At 45.1% G+C, this 18,700-nt stretch overlaps 1 protein-coding gene across 2 annotated transcripts; it reads right to left on the reverse strand.

Annotated features, from left to right (window-relative positions):
- Positions 1-324: 324 nt before the first annotated feature.
- Positions 325-8,729, reverse strand: LOC144931722 (solute carrier family 49 member 4-like). Of its 2 annotated transcripts, none has more exons than XM_078855948.1 (10): positions 8,252-8,729; positions 7,580-7,673; positions 7,126-7,216; positions 6,181-6,376; positions 5,854-5,983; positions 5,602-5,707; positions 5,178-5,245; positions 3,741-3,868; positions 2,956-3,138; positions 325-2,199 (listed from the first exon to the last, which is right to left on the reverse strand). In XM_078855948.1, the coding sequence occupies exons 1-10, from the start codon at positions 8,592-8,594 to the stop codon at positions 2,084-2,086; spliced, it is 1,455 nt and encodes a 484-aa protein (XP_078712074.1). In that variant the 5' UTR covers positions 8,595-8,729; the 3' UTR covers positions 325-2,083. The 2 variants fall into 2 exon arrangements, with proteins under 2 accessions (XP_078712074.1, XP_078712065.1); XM_078855939.1 differs by having other exon boundaries at positions 5,602-5,710.
- Between the last annotated feature and the right edge of the window lie 9,971 nt (positions 8,730-18,700).

Genomic DNA, 18,700 nt, shown 5'->3' on the forward strand with positions numbered 1-18,700 from the left:
GTGTTTTATTGGTGGGGTATGGGGCAAAGGTTGTGCACCAAAACCTTTGGTAAGAATGTTCGTATCCACGTCCTTTAATTCACCGGAATAACAATAGCTCTTATCACAGCCACCACCATTCTAGTGTTACAAATTGTAATGCATGGTTGGTTATGCTGGCAGGGATGGTGGTAGTGACTGATAGTGTTGGTGTTACTATGTCAGTAATTTTAATTGAATTATTGTTGGTGATGCTTGTGATCATGGTGATTTTTTGTTTTAAATGTTAACACATATATATAACAACCCCCGTTCCCCAATGACAATTTGGTTCAGTCAAATGAGACAAGTCACAAGGTGATAATTTATTCCATCAAGTGCACCAAGCAGTACATAGTGGGAATTAAAGTTATTTACAAACATCTGCTGCACAGCACCTCCATGTTTGGCTTTGTACAAAGTTAAGAAAATAACAAATGTAAATGTTTTAATGTTGTACAATACACAAGATTACCCAACAGTACATTAAATACGGTGATTGCAAAGTGTCCGTCATAGTGTCAATTGGCCACCAATGTCTATGGAAAAGACGACCACTCACCTGATGGAATCATTCAGACCTTTGTTATCCACGTTTCTGAGTTGATGTTTACACATCTTTCAGACACCAATTTTATTTGGTCAATTATGCATTCACCAGAATGCTTGTGCGACATAAAGCACAACACCCACATTTGGAACCAAAATATACAGATATCCTTATAGATGTACATAATTAACATGTTAGGATCGTGCATTTTATGTTCATAAAAGCCTCAGGTGAGTTACGTTTAGCATTGGAAGAGTTTTCTTTACTGAAAAAGTATTATCTCTGTGGTGCCACAAGCACATCCTCTGGAGATTTCAAATGAAGCTTCTATTGAAGCGAGTCATGCATTCAAGATGCTGCATTTTATGCAGAGCCATGGGTCAGAAGTTACCATTTTAAACCACCTACATTACTTAACTAACACCACTCCTAAACACAACACATTGACATGTTCACCCAGAGTGAAAAAAACTAGAATTGGAGTAACGAGACAAAATACCCTGGTCAACTCCTTAAAGTAAACAAGTTAATGTACAAACTGACAATGTAAGAAAAGGAAAAACAAGGCACACATTAGGCTGGGTATTAGGAATGAGTTCACAATTGTTGCTATTTGCATTCATGGCACATCTGAAAAGCCAATGCCACACAAGCCGAGTTGGATAAACTTTTGGCAATAAATCATGAGCACTTACCCCATCAACTGCCCTGTCCATAATTCAGCCACATGCTCCATATGCACAGCAGTTTCCTTGCATTTACAGCATCAAACTGAGGCCCATCCAATACGAGACTTTAACGCGAGTACAATCTATACATAACAAAATATTCCAGCCTTTCCAAAGGACTGAAAAATAGAATAGTAAAGTGCATTCAAAGCAAGTCCATAGGTGCTCACCCCCAAGCATGACGTTCATAATCCACATATTAGCTAATGTACTTCCCGAATAAAAAAAAGATAATATGCCAACATGAAGTTTGTGAAATGAGGATTTAAAAAAAATACTTCATTGCACCAGTACTTAACAATACAAAAACGTTTGAGACATTTCGGGCACAATCCCTTCTGGAAAAGAAGTCATTCCACAAGGCAAAATAAATTAGATTTGAACAATTATTTTAGCAACATGTAGTCTTCGTGAGAATTTTTCAAATAAATTTCAAGGAATAGTCATCCAAAGTGGGGAGAACACGGTCAAGGCAAACCAACGAAAACTCACAATAAAAAATCTAATCGTATATACAAATATGTAAAAACATGTAACACTTGTTCTTAAATGCAACTGCTTCTAAATAACAAACGGGCACCTGCTCCATGTAACCATCACCACAATACTCACGTCTACAGGATTTTGGGGTACAGGCTTGTGTGTTACTTTGTCTGTTGCAAGTGAAGGTCAGGGAAGCCGTTCGTTCCACGCTACAATTTCTGTGCAAGTTTAGCCAGCAGTGCCCACTTCCTTAAGGTTTTAAAGGTTAGTGGGGGCAACACGACAGGATGGTCTGTGCGACACATCACACAGACAGGAACACGTCGAGGTGGAGGCGGTTGTAGGTTTCGGGCAGCAACAGTATCCCGAGCACGCCGCACGCGCACGAACCCGCCAGGCACCAACTCAGCCACGTGACCTCTGTAAGCCACGTGCACAAGAAAAACAAAAACAAAAATTCCCCATATAGCCTGAACAGACTGCTGGGGGAAGTACAGTTAGCGAGCACCTATGAAGGTTGGCATGGCACACGAGGGGGTGGGTGGCCAGCACCACGCCCGGCCACCTTTGTCTCCCTTGCGGCAATGTTCACAAGCACAACCAGGTACTCAGATGGACGTGCAAAAATACACACACAAAACGGAAGCTTACATGAATGCACGGATGATTCTGTAAAATGGACACGATAAGCACAACTTTCCAGAGACTATTTCAGTGTAAGTGCAATGGTGTTGTCAATTAATCTGCAGTTTTTAAAAAGCCGTACTGTATATGAATACAAAGAAATCCAGAGCATTGATTGAGAATGTCATTTTGCTGAAACCGTCTCGTCACTGTTCTCTAAAGCACAGGAATACATGGTGCCTGTGTACATGCTCACATTCCATGTATTACATGGCATGGATTAAACAGATGAGCAAATATAGTTCTCACAAACTGTATAAAGAATTAGTGCGTCATTCGACTGTATCAATTGACGAACGTACAGCGATGCTCATAAGACACTTCTTAATTTGTGTAAAGTCGGAAGAAGAAAAAAATTATATGGCATTGCTAATAAATGTATGAACGTAGCAACGAGGTATGTTGCACATCCACCACCTTGCCACGCCATTGGCAGGCAACGATTCGCAAGTGAACGCTGGCAAAAGCAGAGATGCGCGTGTCGTGCCTCACCGGCAAAGTGCGATATGAGGACGTTGAGCGGGACACCGACCGCCACGACGCTGATGAAGGCGGCGAGGCCACAGCTGAGTCCCTCAGGCACGGGGAAGGTGGCCTCAACCACCAATTCCAGCAGCAATGGCACGGCACTCACCAGGCACGCCCCGAAAAGCACACATGTGCCCAGCAGGTTCCCTGCACAACCGCCCGCGTATGCGCACATGCGCAGGGAAAATGCCTTCGTCGGGTAAGCAATAAAAACGTTATTGCTAGGCTACCTCGTGCTCATCTCCCGACATTAAATGGAGATTAAAGTCAAATACAAATCGCGTACCTAGGACGTGCGTCTCGGGCTGTCGGACACAAGATTTAGTATTCTCCACCAGGGCATGTTGTAGTGATGTCACTGCATCAACCGTGTGGCTTCACTGGAGTGCCAGAGCCACTCTTGACCTTTGTGTCAGTCTTTTTTTACATTAACAAAGACTCAAATGTATGTCAGACATGACAGAACAGCAGCCTAGGTACGTAGCTACAAGAAACATTTGATGGGCTGGGTATTCCTTGAAGCAGCACTCACATTTTTATTAACAAATGAAAACAGCTACCACTACCAACCACATCATCAATTTTGGAATCATTTTTGCAAAAACATAATGCTGCTGTGATGAACCCAAAAACATCCCTCCTGTCACTGTGTGACTTCACAGTGTCTTTGGACTGGGCGTGCTCAATCTCATTCCACTGCCAGTTGAGACGTGTGGAGGAGTAATGCCGAGCAGCGTGCGGGCTCAAACCTTTGTAAAAGTGGAGAAAGGGGATGAGGCCGAGGCAGCTGAGTGTGAACCACACAGACACGATGCTGGCTCCCGCCAGGAGGGTCAGCACAATGACCTTGAGTTGTCCCGTGAAGTAATCGGCAAATCTTGCGCACGTTCCCATTGCAATATGCAGTGTTACAAACCCGCCAAACTCAGTCAGCATGCACGCTCTGTATAACCAGGAGCAGGGCACGCCCCCTTTACAAAACACCCATTAACTGTGCCAATGCTCATGTAATTTACAATAAAGGTGAGCCATGTACTCTATCCTACAAATATAAATCAATCCTTGGAAATGTGATGAAAATCCTGACATGAAAGAACACAACAAAGCTAGTTTATTTGCTTACATGTTTTTGATATTGCTTAGAAGGCAACTATAAAGAATTTAGGTTGATGTAAACACTTAAGAAATTTTATTGTTGCGGTTTTGTTGCCATTAAATTCCATAGGCCATTGAAGCACACTTTCCTACAAAAACGTGACTGCACTTGGAAAGCAGTCAAAACAATGCTGAAATTTCATTTTTAAGCTTTAGGCAGCTCATTCAAAACATATACACAAAAATAAAAACTTGTCAGTTGGTTTGTCTTAACACTACCCAGCTGGGTAATGGCCGAATGCAGTTTGTACTGCTGACCTGATGCAAAAGCCTTCTGCCTTTTTCAAATTAGGGGTATATTTTCATTTTATTAGTCCAATGTATATTTGCCACACAGAAACAAACACACATTATATACATTATAGTGATTCCAAAGGACATGCATTGCAGAGTGGATTCACATGGGACCGTGTGAATGTACACATTACACGCAGGAGCTATAAAAACGATTTCCTATGAAACAATGAAGGAACAAAAACACGTTGACGAAATGCTGCAGGGTTTTTTTGGTTAAAGATGACAAAGCGTACGAATAAAAAAGAAACCATGCAAATGCTGAAAGGAAAACTCAAAACTGGGTTCACCCTATCCTCAGGGTACAAGGTTGTGCGATGCCATGTGAACCTGTCATTCCAGCTTTCCTTTCATAATGCACTGGAAGAGCAACATCTTGCTCAATTGAGAACACTTTCAGGCTGTTGTTAAATGGCCCAGTGATCGTCAGACGCTTGTGTATGTGCATCGTTAAAAAAGCCATCTCAGGTTTCTTCTGAGCACTAACCGTAATACCTAAATTCACATGAAAGCTTCAACACAATTTCCTCCAGACATCCCCCAAAATAGCTTAACAGCTCCAACGTCCTTTGAACGTGATCATTAGCACAAAGTAGTTCAAATGCACATCCCGTTTACACAAGTTACTTTTCCATCCATGCTCTAAAGTGCGACGGGAGTATACCAAGCAAGTAGTAAAAAAAATTGGTATCCTCAGCAACAGATTAATTTACGGAGATAAAAATACGACATCTCACCTCGCGACGACCAGGGAGCCTGCACAACCGGCCACAACGGCAGCTAAGCTGGCCCAACCTGCATCCGTCTTTGTCATCACAACGCCAGCAGCCAGAAAAAGACAGTAAACATGAGTTGCGAATTTGCGTTATGACACAAATCACTTTACCAGAGCAAAGAGCTCGCAGAGAAACAGTTGTGAAATTCAATACCATGTCTATATTTTGAATGACATTCAACAGTTAAGTGCTATTGATATATTATACAGATGATGTTTGTGTGCTCAGAACCACAAATACTGAAGATTTTAAATTATAATACGTACACATTTAGAAGATTATAAAATGTAAATAACAGAGCCGAATTAGGTATATGAATGCAGCAATTAAGTTCACACAGACATCAGACGTGATTGCCAATTTTGTTTTTACTATGAGCACCCACCGTTGAGACCTTATCATGGGGAAGGAAGCATTTCAGTTGCTTCAGCCAGGCTATGCTGACTGCCAGGGGCACAGCGTACAGCAAAATCGCCACCCAGCTCCATGGCCTTCTGTAAAAAAAGAATCCCACATGCTGCTTTGAACAGGGCAGTGGAGCACCAAGAGCATTTTTACCACCATTGCATTAGGAAGCAATCACATTGCTTCGTTTGTCACAATGACAGTTGAATGAATAATGCATCCGTGTGCTTACGTGAGCAGGCGGCAAATTGCCTCACAGTAGCCCAGCCGAGGGGTGGCAGAGGAGATGCTGGGTGGAACAGGTGGATGAGCAGGGAAGTATAAAACCACAACCAAGAACAGTGCCATCACCACGACTAGCTCTGTGAATCAGAGGCCATACAAGGCAGAGACAAGACAAACATCAATTGCACAGACGTGAAAAACATCAATTCCCGTAAGTGTTATAATGGGTCCCATTTTGCTCCCTCACTGCGCTGGTTACCAATTACACGTGCCCATCTTAAACTGTACTTTTGCTGAGCATTTTCACACAGGAGAAATCATGCCATCCACTTACCAGCATAGAGCAACAGCTGAATTCTGTGTAGGGCCTCTGACGGGGTTTCCAGAGTGGGAGGCCTCATCTGGCCATCGATGTCATGGGGGTGTGGGGCAGATCCCATGTGGACAAGCAAGGGCTCCAGGAGGAAGGCACAGGCACCCCCCAGGTAACTGGTCAGTACCCCCACTGCCGTCCCTGTGGTGCGCTCATCCTGCAAAGTCAGCGTGTCAACCACAATTAACAGCCGCACTCTGTTTTACTACAATGCTTTCACTCGACACTTGGTATTGCAAGTGTTCATGAGATGGTAACTCATTTATGTTACAGCAGAAATTTCCAAATTGTAACAAATTCTAAAAATAATTTTAGATCTGTCACTTTAAATGATGGAGTCCATGGATGTAGCTGCTCACCCCGAGCTCTCATTACTTTGATAGTGGTATTGTCTTTGTGCTGTACGCCTTTTGGCATCCTCTGGTCTAACACCGTTTTGAGACTAGGCTCAAACGAAAGCTGTCTCTGGTGTGGAGCAATCAGTTTCAAAGACAATGCATATATTATCAGAGTATGTTTTTTTTGTTTGCATTCTGACCACAAGTATTGTCGTTAATGCAGACATGATTCCTTGTCAAAGGTTAAAGTTTGGTGTTTTAACATCTTAACACCTGTTTTGTTGCCAGAAAAAAGGGGGAAACCTATTCTCATGGAGTCTTTATGTATGAATTCAAATAAAATATTAGCTGACAAGAGCGCAACAAATATTAATACATGAACTTTATATCAGAAATGCACAGTTTCTTTTTTTTTGTACAGGGTATGACATTTCCAATCAACAACATTTTGACAAATTACGCGGAACTGTCTATTTAGAGACAGCCGATGCCGAATATAACAAAGGCCAGACTTGTTTTTGCAGTATTTCAGCATGATGGAGTCAAGCGAGAGGTGAATTTCTTATACCTGTGGAAACCAGGCAGTCGAAAGGTATGGGCCAGCAGCCAGTGCCACGGGGCCAGCCATCCCTATAACCAGTTGTCCCGAGTGAATCAGCCTAGAGTGGGACGCCAAAGTAGACAACTCATCACTGGCTCACACCAACACGTTAACAGTCACGGTACATTATATAAGAACAGCATAAAATGGAGATTTCATGCAAGATACTTTCAAAATGAGCACTCCCGTCTCATTGTTATCTAGGACTGTAATAACACATCAAACTTTTGTTTTGTTTATGCTAAGAATCACCCACTGGATCTCCCTCACACGGCAGCCTGTGGCACTTGTAATTGAGTCCGTATTTTTCAGCTACATTCATCTGCATTACAGCGTGACCAAGGCAAACTCCTGCAAGCAGTGTGATGGACGAGGCCAGGGCTTATTGCTGTTACATAACCCTGGGGGGGGGGCGACGTACCATCTGCGGACGTCGTTCATGTCAGTCGGAATGCAGCGGAGTCCGCATCCTGTCGTCAGCAGAAACAGCGAGGCCAACAGCGACACTCGAAGGCCTGGGCAGTGGACAGAGATCGCAGCGTATTAGGGGCCAAACAACGTCAGCTGCTGACTTACTGCCACCCTCAATGGAAAATCTTCATAGCAGCCAGAAACGCGTAATTTGCTCGTGCAGAGGCCAATGGTTATAACAGCCGTCGTGTAATTATGTACACATGGGCATAGCCTCCCTTGGCAGTCCACCGTGCTGATTGAGCAAATTATACACATAATCAGCAAAGGACAAAAACATCCTTCTCACCCGAGCCAATTCTATGGCCATGCCCACCGCGTCCTTCCACGCCACAGATTAACCCAAGTGTTCTGGACATGTCTTGGTCAACACTTTGTGCAGTATAGTGCCGCTATAACCAACCAGTGCCTCTTTACACCATAGTAGCGCCAACCAACTCTTGGTGTCCTGGTCAAACGCGTATGCGCCCATGTGCACTGGCCATAATCAGAGGGCCCCATCCATGACCATGCCCACGCACCCTGACCAAAGCCCTTGGGGCCCATGCCCCGCAATGTCGCTCGTGCCCCCCCCAATGTCGCTCGTGCCCCAGGCAATGCCCCCCACGCTGCACCCACGAACCGCGCTTGTCCAGGAGAGCCGCGAGGAAGGGGAAGGCCGAGAATCCGACGGCGCCCCAGTTCGCCAGCAGCGCCACGTCCGTGTCATTGAACAGCCCCGCGGCTTGGGCCGTGTCCTGCACGGGCAGCCACGCGTTCCGTGCCAGCCCCTGCATGAAGGCGAAGGCGGCCAGGGTGGCGAGGACGAGCCAGCGGCACGGGGAACGGGCGCGGGGCCCGGGCGAGACGCCCACACCGGGGCCTGTCTCGTCCGCCCAGAGGGTGCGAGTCCAGCCGCGGCGCGGCGAGGATAGGAGCCGCTCACGCTCGTCGGCCTCCTCCTCCTCCTCGTAGCGCGACATCATGGCGCCGCGCTCCTAGTCACCCTCGATTAGTAAACGGCGGCGGCGGCGGTGATGATAACAGTCGCCAATGGCCACGAATTTTCGAAGTCGTTCTCACCGACGGTGGCGGCAACAACAATAACAACCGCTGGTCACGCCCCCCCCCCCAGTGAGCCGAGATAAGAAATCACAAGACGCCCCTGAGGCAGACATTGTGAGCGCGTAGCGACGGAGCGCGAGCGCCTCGGGTGCCCTCAGAACAAATCTTATAAGTGGAGTTGTCGGAGGCCCAAGTACCCGGATGTATACACAGTGAGTTGAGGTGACGTCACGCGGGGGCGGAACCACAGCTGACAGGGAGCGCGGGTGGGGGGGGGCACGTGAGGAAGGGGTGGGACCGAGATGGCCGGAGGCGTGGCCTGTTTGCGTGGATGGGCGGGGCAAAGCCGCACCATCTCTACATAACAAAGGCTCAGTCAACCATTCTACACAACAAAGACTAATTTACTGGCAGCGATTTCAGCCGCATCATCTCTACATAACAAAAAGGCTCATTCCCTTTTACATGCACCTTTACATCATCCGCACCTAGTTTACACAACAAAGGCTCATTCCTAACAGCGTGCTTCAGCCGCACCGAACCTCACAAAAATAATATTCAGGGCCTACCTTGGTTCCTCCCACCCTCAACCAGTATATATAAAAATACGGGTTTCTTGGAATTTCTCTCACTTGATACAGCTATCGTGCTGTGACTGTTCCACCTTAAGACGGGGGCTTGTGTTGCCTCCGAAACGTCGTGATTTTTATTTTATTTTACTTTTATTAATTTTAATTTTTTACCTACGTGACTTTACCGAAAAAAACCTAAGAATATGAATCCTAGCAGTCACGAAAGCTTCAAATCTAGAATGAAGGGGAGGGGGCAGGTGTGTTGGAGGGATGGACACGCGCGCGCATGGCAGAATCAGAAAATCTGTGTTTGTACTGGAGGAGGAATCCGATGAGCTTATAAGGCTCATTTTATCCTCACCGATGTTCCAGTAGGGGCAGGGGGTCAGAAAGTTGCAACAACAAGCAATACAAAGACACGCCAGGAGTGCTACTGTGTTAGGTCTTTAATTCACCCAGAATTAGGGTCATACAAACGTGGCCAAAAATAAAATCTACTTTTAATTATGAATACGTAAAGTGCACGAGTCGTTTAGAAGATTGCAATTGCAACTTGTATCAATATACCGTCTAAATGCGAAAACATACTGTTTACCAGAGGTGTGGACTCGAGTCATGTGACTTGGACTCGAGTCAGACTCGAGTCATGAATTTGATGACTTGCGACTCGACTTGGACTTGCATAACAATGACTTTGTCCCACCTATGAGATGTGGACTCGAGTCATGTGACTTGGACTCGAGTCAGACTCGAGTCATGAATTTGATGACTTGCGACTCGACTTGGACTTGCATAACAATGACTTTGTCCCACCTATGCTGTTTACAGATGTTTTACTCAACGGAGTAGTACATTATGACATTTTAATAATAGACTACAATAAGTAAAATGCATGATCCTAACAAGGGTCCACCACAACACTACAAAATCGCATTTCCTCCGAATCACGTGTTTCCAAACACACCTGGCCAAACTAGGGACTTGTATAAACTCTGCTAGATTAAAAATTGTAGGCAGGCAATTTAAGGCATCGCTTGAACATTTGAAGTAAGGTCAAGTCATACCGCGTTGACTGGTCTTCATTCTGCTGTAGGCTTGTTCTACATATTTCTAATGTATGACCGGTCAATGTAATGATCACGGTTTTATTCCCCACTGCTTCAATTGGAGTTCATCTGCTGAGGCTCTTTTTACCGACTCCCCGAGGATATAGGAAACACTGAGTTGACCCTGACCAGGATTTGAAATATATGCTAAGATATCACTCATTGTGTAAGTGATAAGCTGCATAAACATTAGCTTGTACGATCAATGGATGCTTGTGAAGTAGCGTATACAGTATTCAAAATAATTTATATCACAATAACCATTATTTTTACTTTAAAATGCCAGAAACATTTAGCAAGTTATTGTACTAACTGCGGAGCATTAATGCATGACTATGAAAAAAATAAGAATAGGGTTTTGTAGTCATTTTTGTATTGCTTTAGTGTAAATACATGTTAATTTTGATTCATATGTTGTTGTTTTTATGACATTATGTGAACGAAAACACACAATTCGCCCGTTTTCTCATTGAAAATAGGTAAATTTCAAAATATCAGTGTCCTGGTCACAAAAGCAAAGTTTGTGGGTAATAATAGCCATTTTCTGTACTTTTGAGGCATAAGCAATTAGGAAATAACAGGAACAAAAACAATTGTTACATAGTGTAATATATGCATTGTCTTTGAAACTGATTGACCTACACCAGAGACAACCTTCTTTCGAGCCTAGTCTCACCAGTGTCAGACCAGAGAACGCCAAAAGGCGAACAGTACGAAGACAATGCCCTAACAGAGCCTTTAGAGCTCGGGGTGAGCAGCTACAAAATGCATGATTGTTTTAAAAGCAGCTGAGAACGTGAGATGGAATTGATAAATGATATATGCCTGCATCACTTTTTTAAAACTTTTATATCTTCTTCATCGTGGCTATTTAGCCTTCACGCCCCCATAGTCACTGAACTATTGCATCAAGTGATGGAAATAATGCATCATTTCTTGCAGCTCTGTTGCAGACCAGACATCTCATTAGCTCGTATATATAACAGTTCTGTAACAAAAAAAACAAACAAAATGAAATTAGAGAATTGTGAGAAACGGCTGTTGCTCCCCAGCCGATGGAGGCGATGGTGGAGAGTTGACGAGCTGTCATCCACTGCATCAAACAGCGATAGCATCAGCAATTCCCAGGCACCACACTGAAGATTCGTCAAACAGCAGTGCCCACTGAGAGTTGAGGAGCACGAGGGAGCTTCCTGCCCAAATGTCACTTGCATCCTGTTTACTGTGTGCATCTGATAATATTGCAATGAGATGACCGTGAAGTCTGGGAAAGAAATGATTAGAAATCCTCGGTCTTTAAGGAGGATTTTACAGAGTATGATGCTTTGGTGGGAATGTGAATGGTGAAAACCCCCGTGACACCACAGCAAAACAAACACATTTTACTAAAAATAACCTGGATCTAATATAGGCTTTCATTCATCAGTGGACTGACAAAGAGCTTTGGAGAAAAATGCAAAAAACTAATATTTTTGGAGAAATGCATCACTGATCCTTAACACTCTTTCAGTATGGTGATGCTGGAGATATTGGTCATTATTGAGAATTTTGTGCGTGGGAAGAAAACTGAGTGCCACGAGAATGCCACGTAGAATTGCAGCCATCTTTCTGGATTGTATTCTAAGGGCCACATGGTAGCCCGCAAGTGGGTATCTCCCAAAAACTATGATCTCTGCACGACAACGTGATTCACCAAACCCACCTCCAAAGTGTTGGATCATGGGGCGTGCACCACCACACATGGCTGACATTTAGCATGTTTTATTTTCAACATGTGCCATAATCATCCTAAACAAACAGTAACATCTCACATTCTTACGGTACACTTTCGACAACATAAAATGGTGATGCATCCTAATAGACGACCACAGAAAAACACATTCCTGTGGAGGGAGCTGGTAGGAACGTTGGGTTGCTCGGTCAATGGCCAGGGTCAACGGCGGCATGGTGTATTCCGAAAATATGCCCGACTGTGAGGGCGGGCACAAACCGGCGTGAGTAGTTTAAACGTTGCGTTTTATAAGGGCACCACGGGGTGACCAGTCCCTCCCCACCCAGCCCCTCCCCACCCTCCCCACCCAGCCCCTCCCCACCCAGCCCCACCCTCCCCACCCAGCCCCTCCCCACCCTCCCCTCCCCAACCAGCCCCTCCCTCCCCACCCAGCCCCTCCCTGCACGACGGACGGACGGACACAATAATCTCCTGTGGGCTGGTGTAACCAGGAGGTTCCTACCAGTATTAAACTAATGAAGTGAAACCCCGACTAACGGGTAAGGTCACTTTCCTGTATCTCGGGCAGGTCTGCTCGAATATCCCTATGTTTAAGTGAAGCTCAGAGAGGTTAATTGAGTCATGTGCTGGAGTAGGAAAATAGGCCCTCTCCTCCACAGAACCTGGCCCTATGTGGATTTATTTAGTAACCAGAGTCTGCCTGCTGCAAGTCAGTCCCCGAATAAAGCCCGTGTCACTCACACGGGATAGTGACGGCTCATTCGCTCCTCACCACTATGCCTCTTTTTCACATATCTGACATCTCTTGAAACAAATCCATTATCACGGAGTGCATTTTGCACAGCTAAAGTAATGGTGGAATACATTTAGTAACAAAAAAACATCTATAGCTATATATTTTTTTCTCTAGAGAACTGGTTTGTAAGCATGGGCTGTGCGAAAACAAAGAGAGCGGAATAGTTTCCTCCGAATAGCCACACATTGGCAAGCAAACGCCTTCCTTTGGCTTATTTTAAATTCATGAGGAATGTCCTTACTTCAAGTCCAATGACTGCATTCCTTTACGAAATGTATAATACACATGCAATAAACATATAAGTGAATGCAGTGTACGATGCAGTGCTATTTAAAATGAATCTTCCCTGCAGGTTGTGCAATGCCGCGTCTAAGTGTGACTTCAGTGCAGCTGGAAGACATTGGATGTTTTTTTTCTTTTTGGAAGAAAAAAATAAATTTCTACAAAACTGAAAACATTCTTTTCACACAATCACAATTTTCACGCTGCGAGGCTGCATCCCCATGATGTAAGCCCAGTCACACGTTAAATAAAATATAATCATTTGTGAGATTTCAGTTGTATGAGATTAACAGAATCAGAGATTAGTCAAATGCTTTGGGGTGGCGGCGGTGGGCTCGTGGGCCGGGAGCCATGGGGGGGGGGGGGGGGCAACACAAAGGGCCCTTCCAAAACTGCACGTAGTCACGGCGCCACGAACAATGAGCAGTCTCATGGCGCGGAGCGCAAGGCCTGCCGACGGGATTCATTGCGGGAGAAATTTGCATTCTAATTCCGACGTCCTCGCCTAGTATTGCCCATCGTTTTGTTGAACCGAAAAGCAGAGCTGTGACAGTAGCAGCACCAGTGGCTGCTGTGTCGTAAATCACCGCCGCTCCGCTGCGTTTGTCCTGAGCTGTCTGCTCAGCTTTTTTTTCTGGCAATTGCCTTAAAGATTTATGGAAATTCATTTTATAATGCTTCTTTGGCCTTCCCCATTTTACCTTATTTGCTTTCTGCCTTTGTGCGCCGTGAAATTTCCTACTTCCATCTGGCCACAAAGGCCCCGGGGGACCGTGTTTGGGAAATATTAGCGGAGGGCTGGCACGGCACGGGGAGTTTTCCCGATCACAGTTGCACACTGAATGTTTGGCGAAACAAGTCCCCACTCCCCTTTTTTTTACACAGCTTTCCTGGAAAATTACATTTTGCATTACTGCTAAACGTATATATGCAGCATGTGTGTAAGCAGTTGTCGAAATTAGCCGGTATACGCATGGTGGTAAGTCATGCGGCACTTCCCAGTTACACTAAACGTGTATACTGGCATTGTTTAGAACGCTTCTGATACCTCTACGACGATGTTTCCGCAGAGGGAAAACAACGGTTATTAGCATGGCCTACAGGACGAATGGGGTTCATCCTGGGACGTCCACCGCGACCCTCACCAGAACAAGCGCATTGACAAAACGAACGAACGTCTGCAGTTCCATGTAAACCACTGTATAGTATTAAATCGCAGATACCAAGAGAGATGGTAGACAGGTTGTGAAGGCTTTCATCTAGCGGTGGATCAACCATGTCTGATGATGACGCCACTGATATAAAAAAGGAGGAAAGGCAATTTCCTCTACCTTCAATTGAGCATTGGGTAATGCATTGGATAATGCTCAATTCATTTGGAAGTCTGGAGAGTTTCTATGATAAGCATTACTGTATTTTATTTGTCAAAATAATTTTTTATGATCCACGTGTCCTAGCTAGCCAGTGTTCAAGCCTAGAACCAGAGTGCTGCCAATGGAATTAACCAGCCAGAGAGGACATCCACTGCGGAGATGGAGAGATGAAATCAACTCGTGTGCAGGACCCGCCAGAGAGGACATCCACTGCGGAGATGGAGAGATAAAATCAGCTCGTGTGCAGGACCAAGGATCAGGGTCGGCAAACCTGCGGCTCCAGAGCCGCATGCGGCTCTTCAAAGACTGCTTCGTGATGTTATTTAGTAAGGACCAAGGCCGTAATTATAATATATATTGGGGGGAACACATCCCCCCTCCCCCCAAATATTCAAATATGCTCAAAATGTTCCCCCCAATATATTGCTGTAAAATAGATTTTTGTTTATATGATTGTGGTTATGGTTGTACTTTATTCATCCCTAATCTCTGCCATTACATATAATGAAACAAGAAAAGGTAAAAAAACAGAGCAATGTAATACATACACTATTAGACATTATTGTAAAAAATAAATAAAAAGTCCATCCTATGTGTTAGTGATTTTTTTTAATATATTTTAGGCAGGAAATGGCAAGAAATCGTTTTCAAATTTAGATTTTTTTTTCTGGGGTAGGACCCCCAGACCCCCTGGAAGATTTAGTCCCCCCCAACGTTGATTCCATGGCTACGGCCTTGGTAAGGACAACAGTCTCGTAATCGCATGCATTGCGTCTCTTAAGGTGCGTTGAGTTTTTGTACCGAATTCGAGAAAGAAATGGTTCTTCTTGTTACGTTGGTCGCCAACCCCTGGTCGAGATGGATTGTTGCATGACTAAGTCATGGACGAAGATGGTGACAGGCGAGAGAGGTTTTTCATCCAGCAGTTGTTGATGATAATGAGGACCAATACTTCTTCAGTAGGATACCCAATGCAATATTTCCCACTCACGTTACCAACCCAAAGCGATGTTAGGTTGTGTCTCTCCTCGACTCTGTGATTAAGTTAGACACACTGCCACAGCCCCACAGCCCTGGATGAAATGTATTAATACGGCCATTAAATACTAATTTGACCCACTTGAATCTAAGTTGTTTTAAATCTTCCTAGATTCACAATTGATCGCATTGCAGTGCCATTATGAAGAGAGAGAGAGAGCGATACATTGCCTGGTTTTCCCCAGTAACGTCATCATCTTGTTGAGGAAGCTGTCCAGGAAAAATTGTCGCTCCGGAACATTTAATGTCAATTTTTTTGTCAGTTGTCTAATAGCATTTACTAAACCCCACTCGAGACAATGCATTTGCATGTCGTTCTCCCCTCTTTCAGCATTGTCGTGAGATATTCTTCTACCCATCACATTTTCCATTTTTTTTGTAACCTCAGAAGTGGCAACCCTTGCACCACGTGGACAGCACCGTTGGCTTGTCCACGCAGCGTCTTGGGGCCTATGGTTGGGGGATTGCCGTACCTGCCGCGGTTGGTGCAGCCCCATGGAATTCACACTGTAAACAGTTCCTCCAAATGCATTGGAGCAGCAAATCCACATGTCAAACATGTCACTTCCTTGCCACAGCAGCTTTACAGCAGCTGTGCACGGACCTGCCTTTACCACCTAAAAGCTCAGAAAAATCCTCCACTTAAATCTTTACCTTGTAAAGGGCTCGCATTTTTGCAAGGTGTTACAATGTTCAAATGCTCCATTCCTAAGCATCACCTGTAACATAAAATCCCCCTTGTCTGACATAGTTGTTTATTTAAACAGGCTGTGCAAATGAAATGCAGTGCCAACATCAACTTTAAATAGTTTTGCCAGTCTAAGACACGTGAGTAGAGGATAACACCGAAGGCAGAGAAGCACCTTTCCCTGATGTCAGATGGAAACGCTTAACGGTCCATAACGGGTCTGTCAAAGGTCACGTGGAACATCTTCATGGTGATCTAAAAAAAGGAAAAAGGAGCTTGATGGGCATTGCACAATACCGCGCGACCTTGTCGTCCGTGCCAATGGCGGTGTCACGTCAAATTGTTTACTGCAACAAAGAAGCGTTGATTTTCAGATAGGATTTCTCGCTTTGCTGGTGGTTCCTGCCCCCCCCGCCCCTATCGTACCCATCTATGCATGCATGGTTGAATAAGGCAGTCGTGAGACAGGGCTCCAGATCAGATGGACGGTGAGTTCTGCCCCGGGTGTTTTTTACAGTTAAGAAATTCACGCAGCCAGCTTGGACAACAGATCCGGCAATAGCCCCAGCGCCCACTGGTGCAGTAAACAGAATCTCTGGTTTTACTGTTGCGTTGCAATTATTGTCACCAGTACATGTTACCTGCAATTACAAAAGTCGAGGCGAAGATCACTTCCTGCCTGACATTGAGCTGCAACCAATGTCACAAGAATGGACAAAGTCAGAACTGCGTAGCTTTTAGTTCATTGTAAATGCACATAATAAATGGTTCGTAAAATGATCAGAAATTCCTTCTTTTTAAACCCTTTATATTAAGTTCACTTGCTTGCTTGCGCGCTTACGACCGTGCAACTCTTTCGGTCGTTTTTTAACCCACTTCCCGTGATCCAATCGAGCTGACATTTTGCACACAGACTCGTTGTGCGTGACAATTGATTTTCGTGAAATTTTTCTCTCCAAATTTTTACACTTTTTAGGAATTTTTTTTATATTTAATTACCAATTGCTTAATGGTGGCAGGCAATCATCTGACCCATAGGTGGCAGCCATCTCAAGCCAGAGGACGAGAGGACTCTAGCCGCCACGCATATAAAGGATTTATAGTGAAAAACTTAGTTTTTACCGGTTAATTTTTTCCATTCAGCAAAGCCGCAACTGAGTCTCATTTTATATATGGGCGCTGCATGTTTTTTTTGTAACCAAACTCTAAATAAATTAGATGTTCAGGTGCACAGCTTGTATTTATTCTCATAAATGTAAAATTAGTGTTCACCAATAAAACGGTAATCGCTGTGTATTAGAAATAAAAACAACCAACATCAACAGCCACCATCGGTAGGGCCACACCTGCACCTCGGGCCCGGCTCAGTCTCAGTGGAAACGAACACCCGTCTCCTCCCCCACTAACCTCCACTCCCCCCGGGGCTGGGACTGTGGCCAAATGTAAGCGATGTCCTGCTATTAGTGTGTCCTCACTTGCAACGATAAGCCCCATGGTCGATGAGAGCCCAGGTAAGATGCTCTTGGCACAGACAGAGTGAGACACGGTCCCCTGCCAAGGGATCAGACTCAGCACAAGTCTGCCTCCACGTGGCTTCATCGTCAAGGGAATTGTTGTTTTTAATTTATTATTCGACCAGTTTCTTTTGGCCTAATTTATTTCTGCTTTACCCGATTTTAAGGCGTTCGTACAAAATATGTGCTCAGTTGTGTGCACATCGCTCCAGCATTGATTTAATTTCGACACCTTTTTCAAAATCTGGATAAGGGCGTTTCAAACGACCGGTTCTGCTTTTCCCCCAAATCCTCACAAAGCCCCGTGCGCATGCAGAAGACAGGTTTCATGATCAGTTTCATACCAGCGCTGGATAATCCTGGAACAAAGGCTGCCTTGTGCCTTCCCTTCATCGCATCGGTGAAGCTGGCAGCCCAGCCCGATAGACTATCGGCGGCGGGGTAGGGTACGAGCCGCGGGTCGGCGGCTGGCTTGGGAGTTGTGGGGATGTGTGATGGGGCTGGGGTTGGTGGTGGGGGGGGAGTGACGAGACACCGGGAGACAAGGTGCTCGCACACCTGCAGCACAAGCCTCGTCTGTTGAGTCCGATCGCCACGCGAGAGTTCCCTTTAACACCCCGCCAGGCTGACGGACCTTGACCATCAAACACCACCGGTCACCCTTGAATGATGCCATGAAGCGCTGTCAGAGCGCTTCACACGTAACACAGTGAATAGCACCAATGCGGGAGTTGATCATTTCTGTGAACGTAATGACCAGCCTCGTAAGCTGAAATGTGCCCTTCGTATAAACGTTTTAAAATCCAAATACTCTGTCGTCTCATTTCCAACGCGCTCTTCTGCCGTTGTGACAGCATAAAGCCCTCGGCACGCAAGCATCGAGCTTCGTGTGCCATCATCACTACAGTCGCGAGAGCGCTGCTCCG

The sequence above is a fragment of the Lampetra fluviatilis genome, chromosome 1 (genome assembly GCF_964198595.1).
Source record: "Lampetra fluviatilis chromosome 1, kcLamFluv1.1, whole genome shotgun sequence".
Lineage (NCBI taxonomy): Eukaryota > Metazoa > Chordata > Hyperoartia > Petromyzontiformes > Petromyzontidae > Lampetra > Lampetra fluviatilis.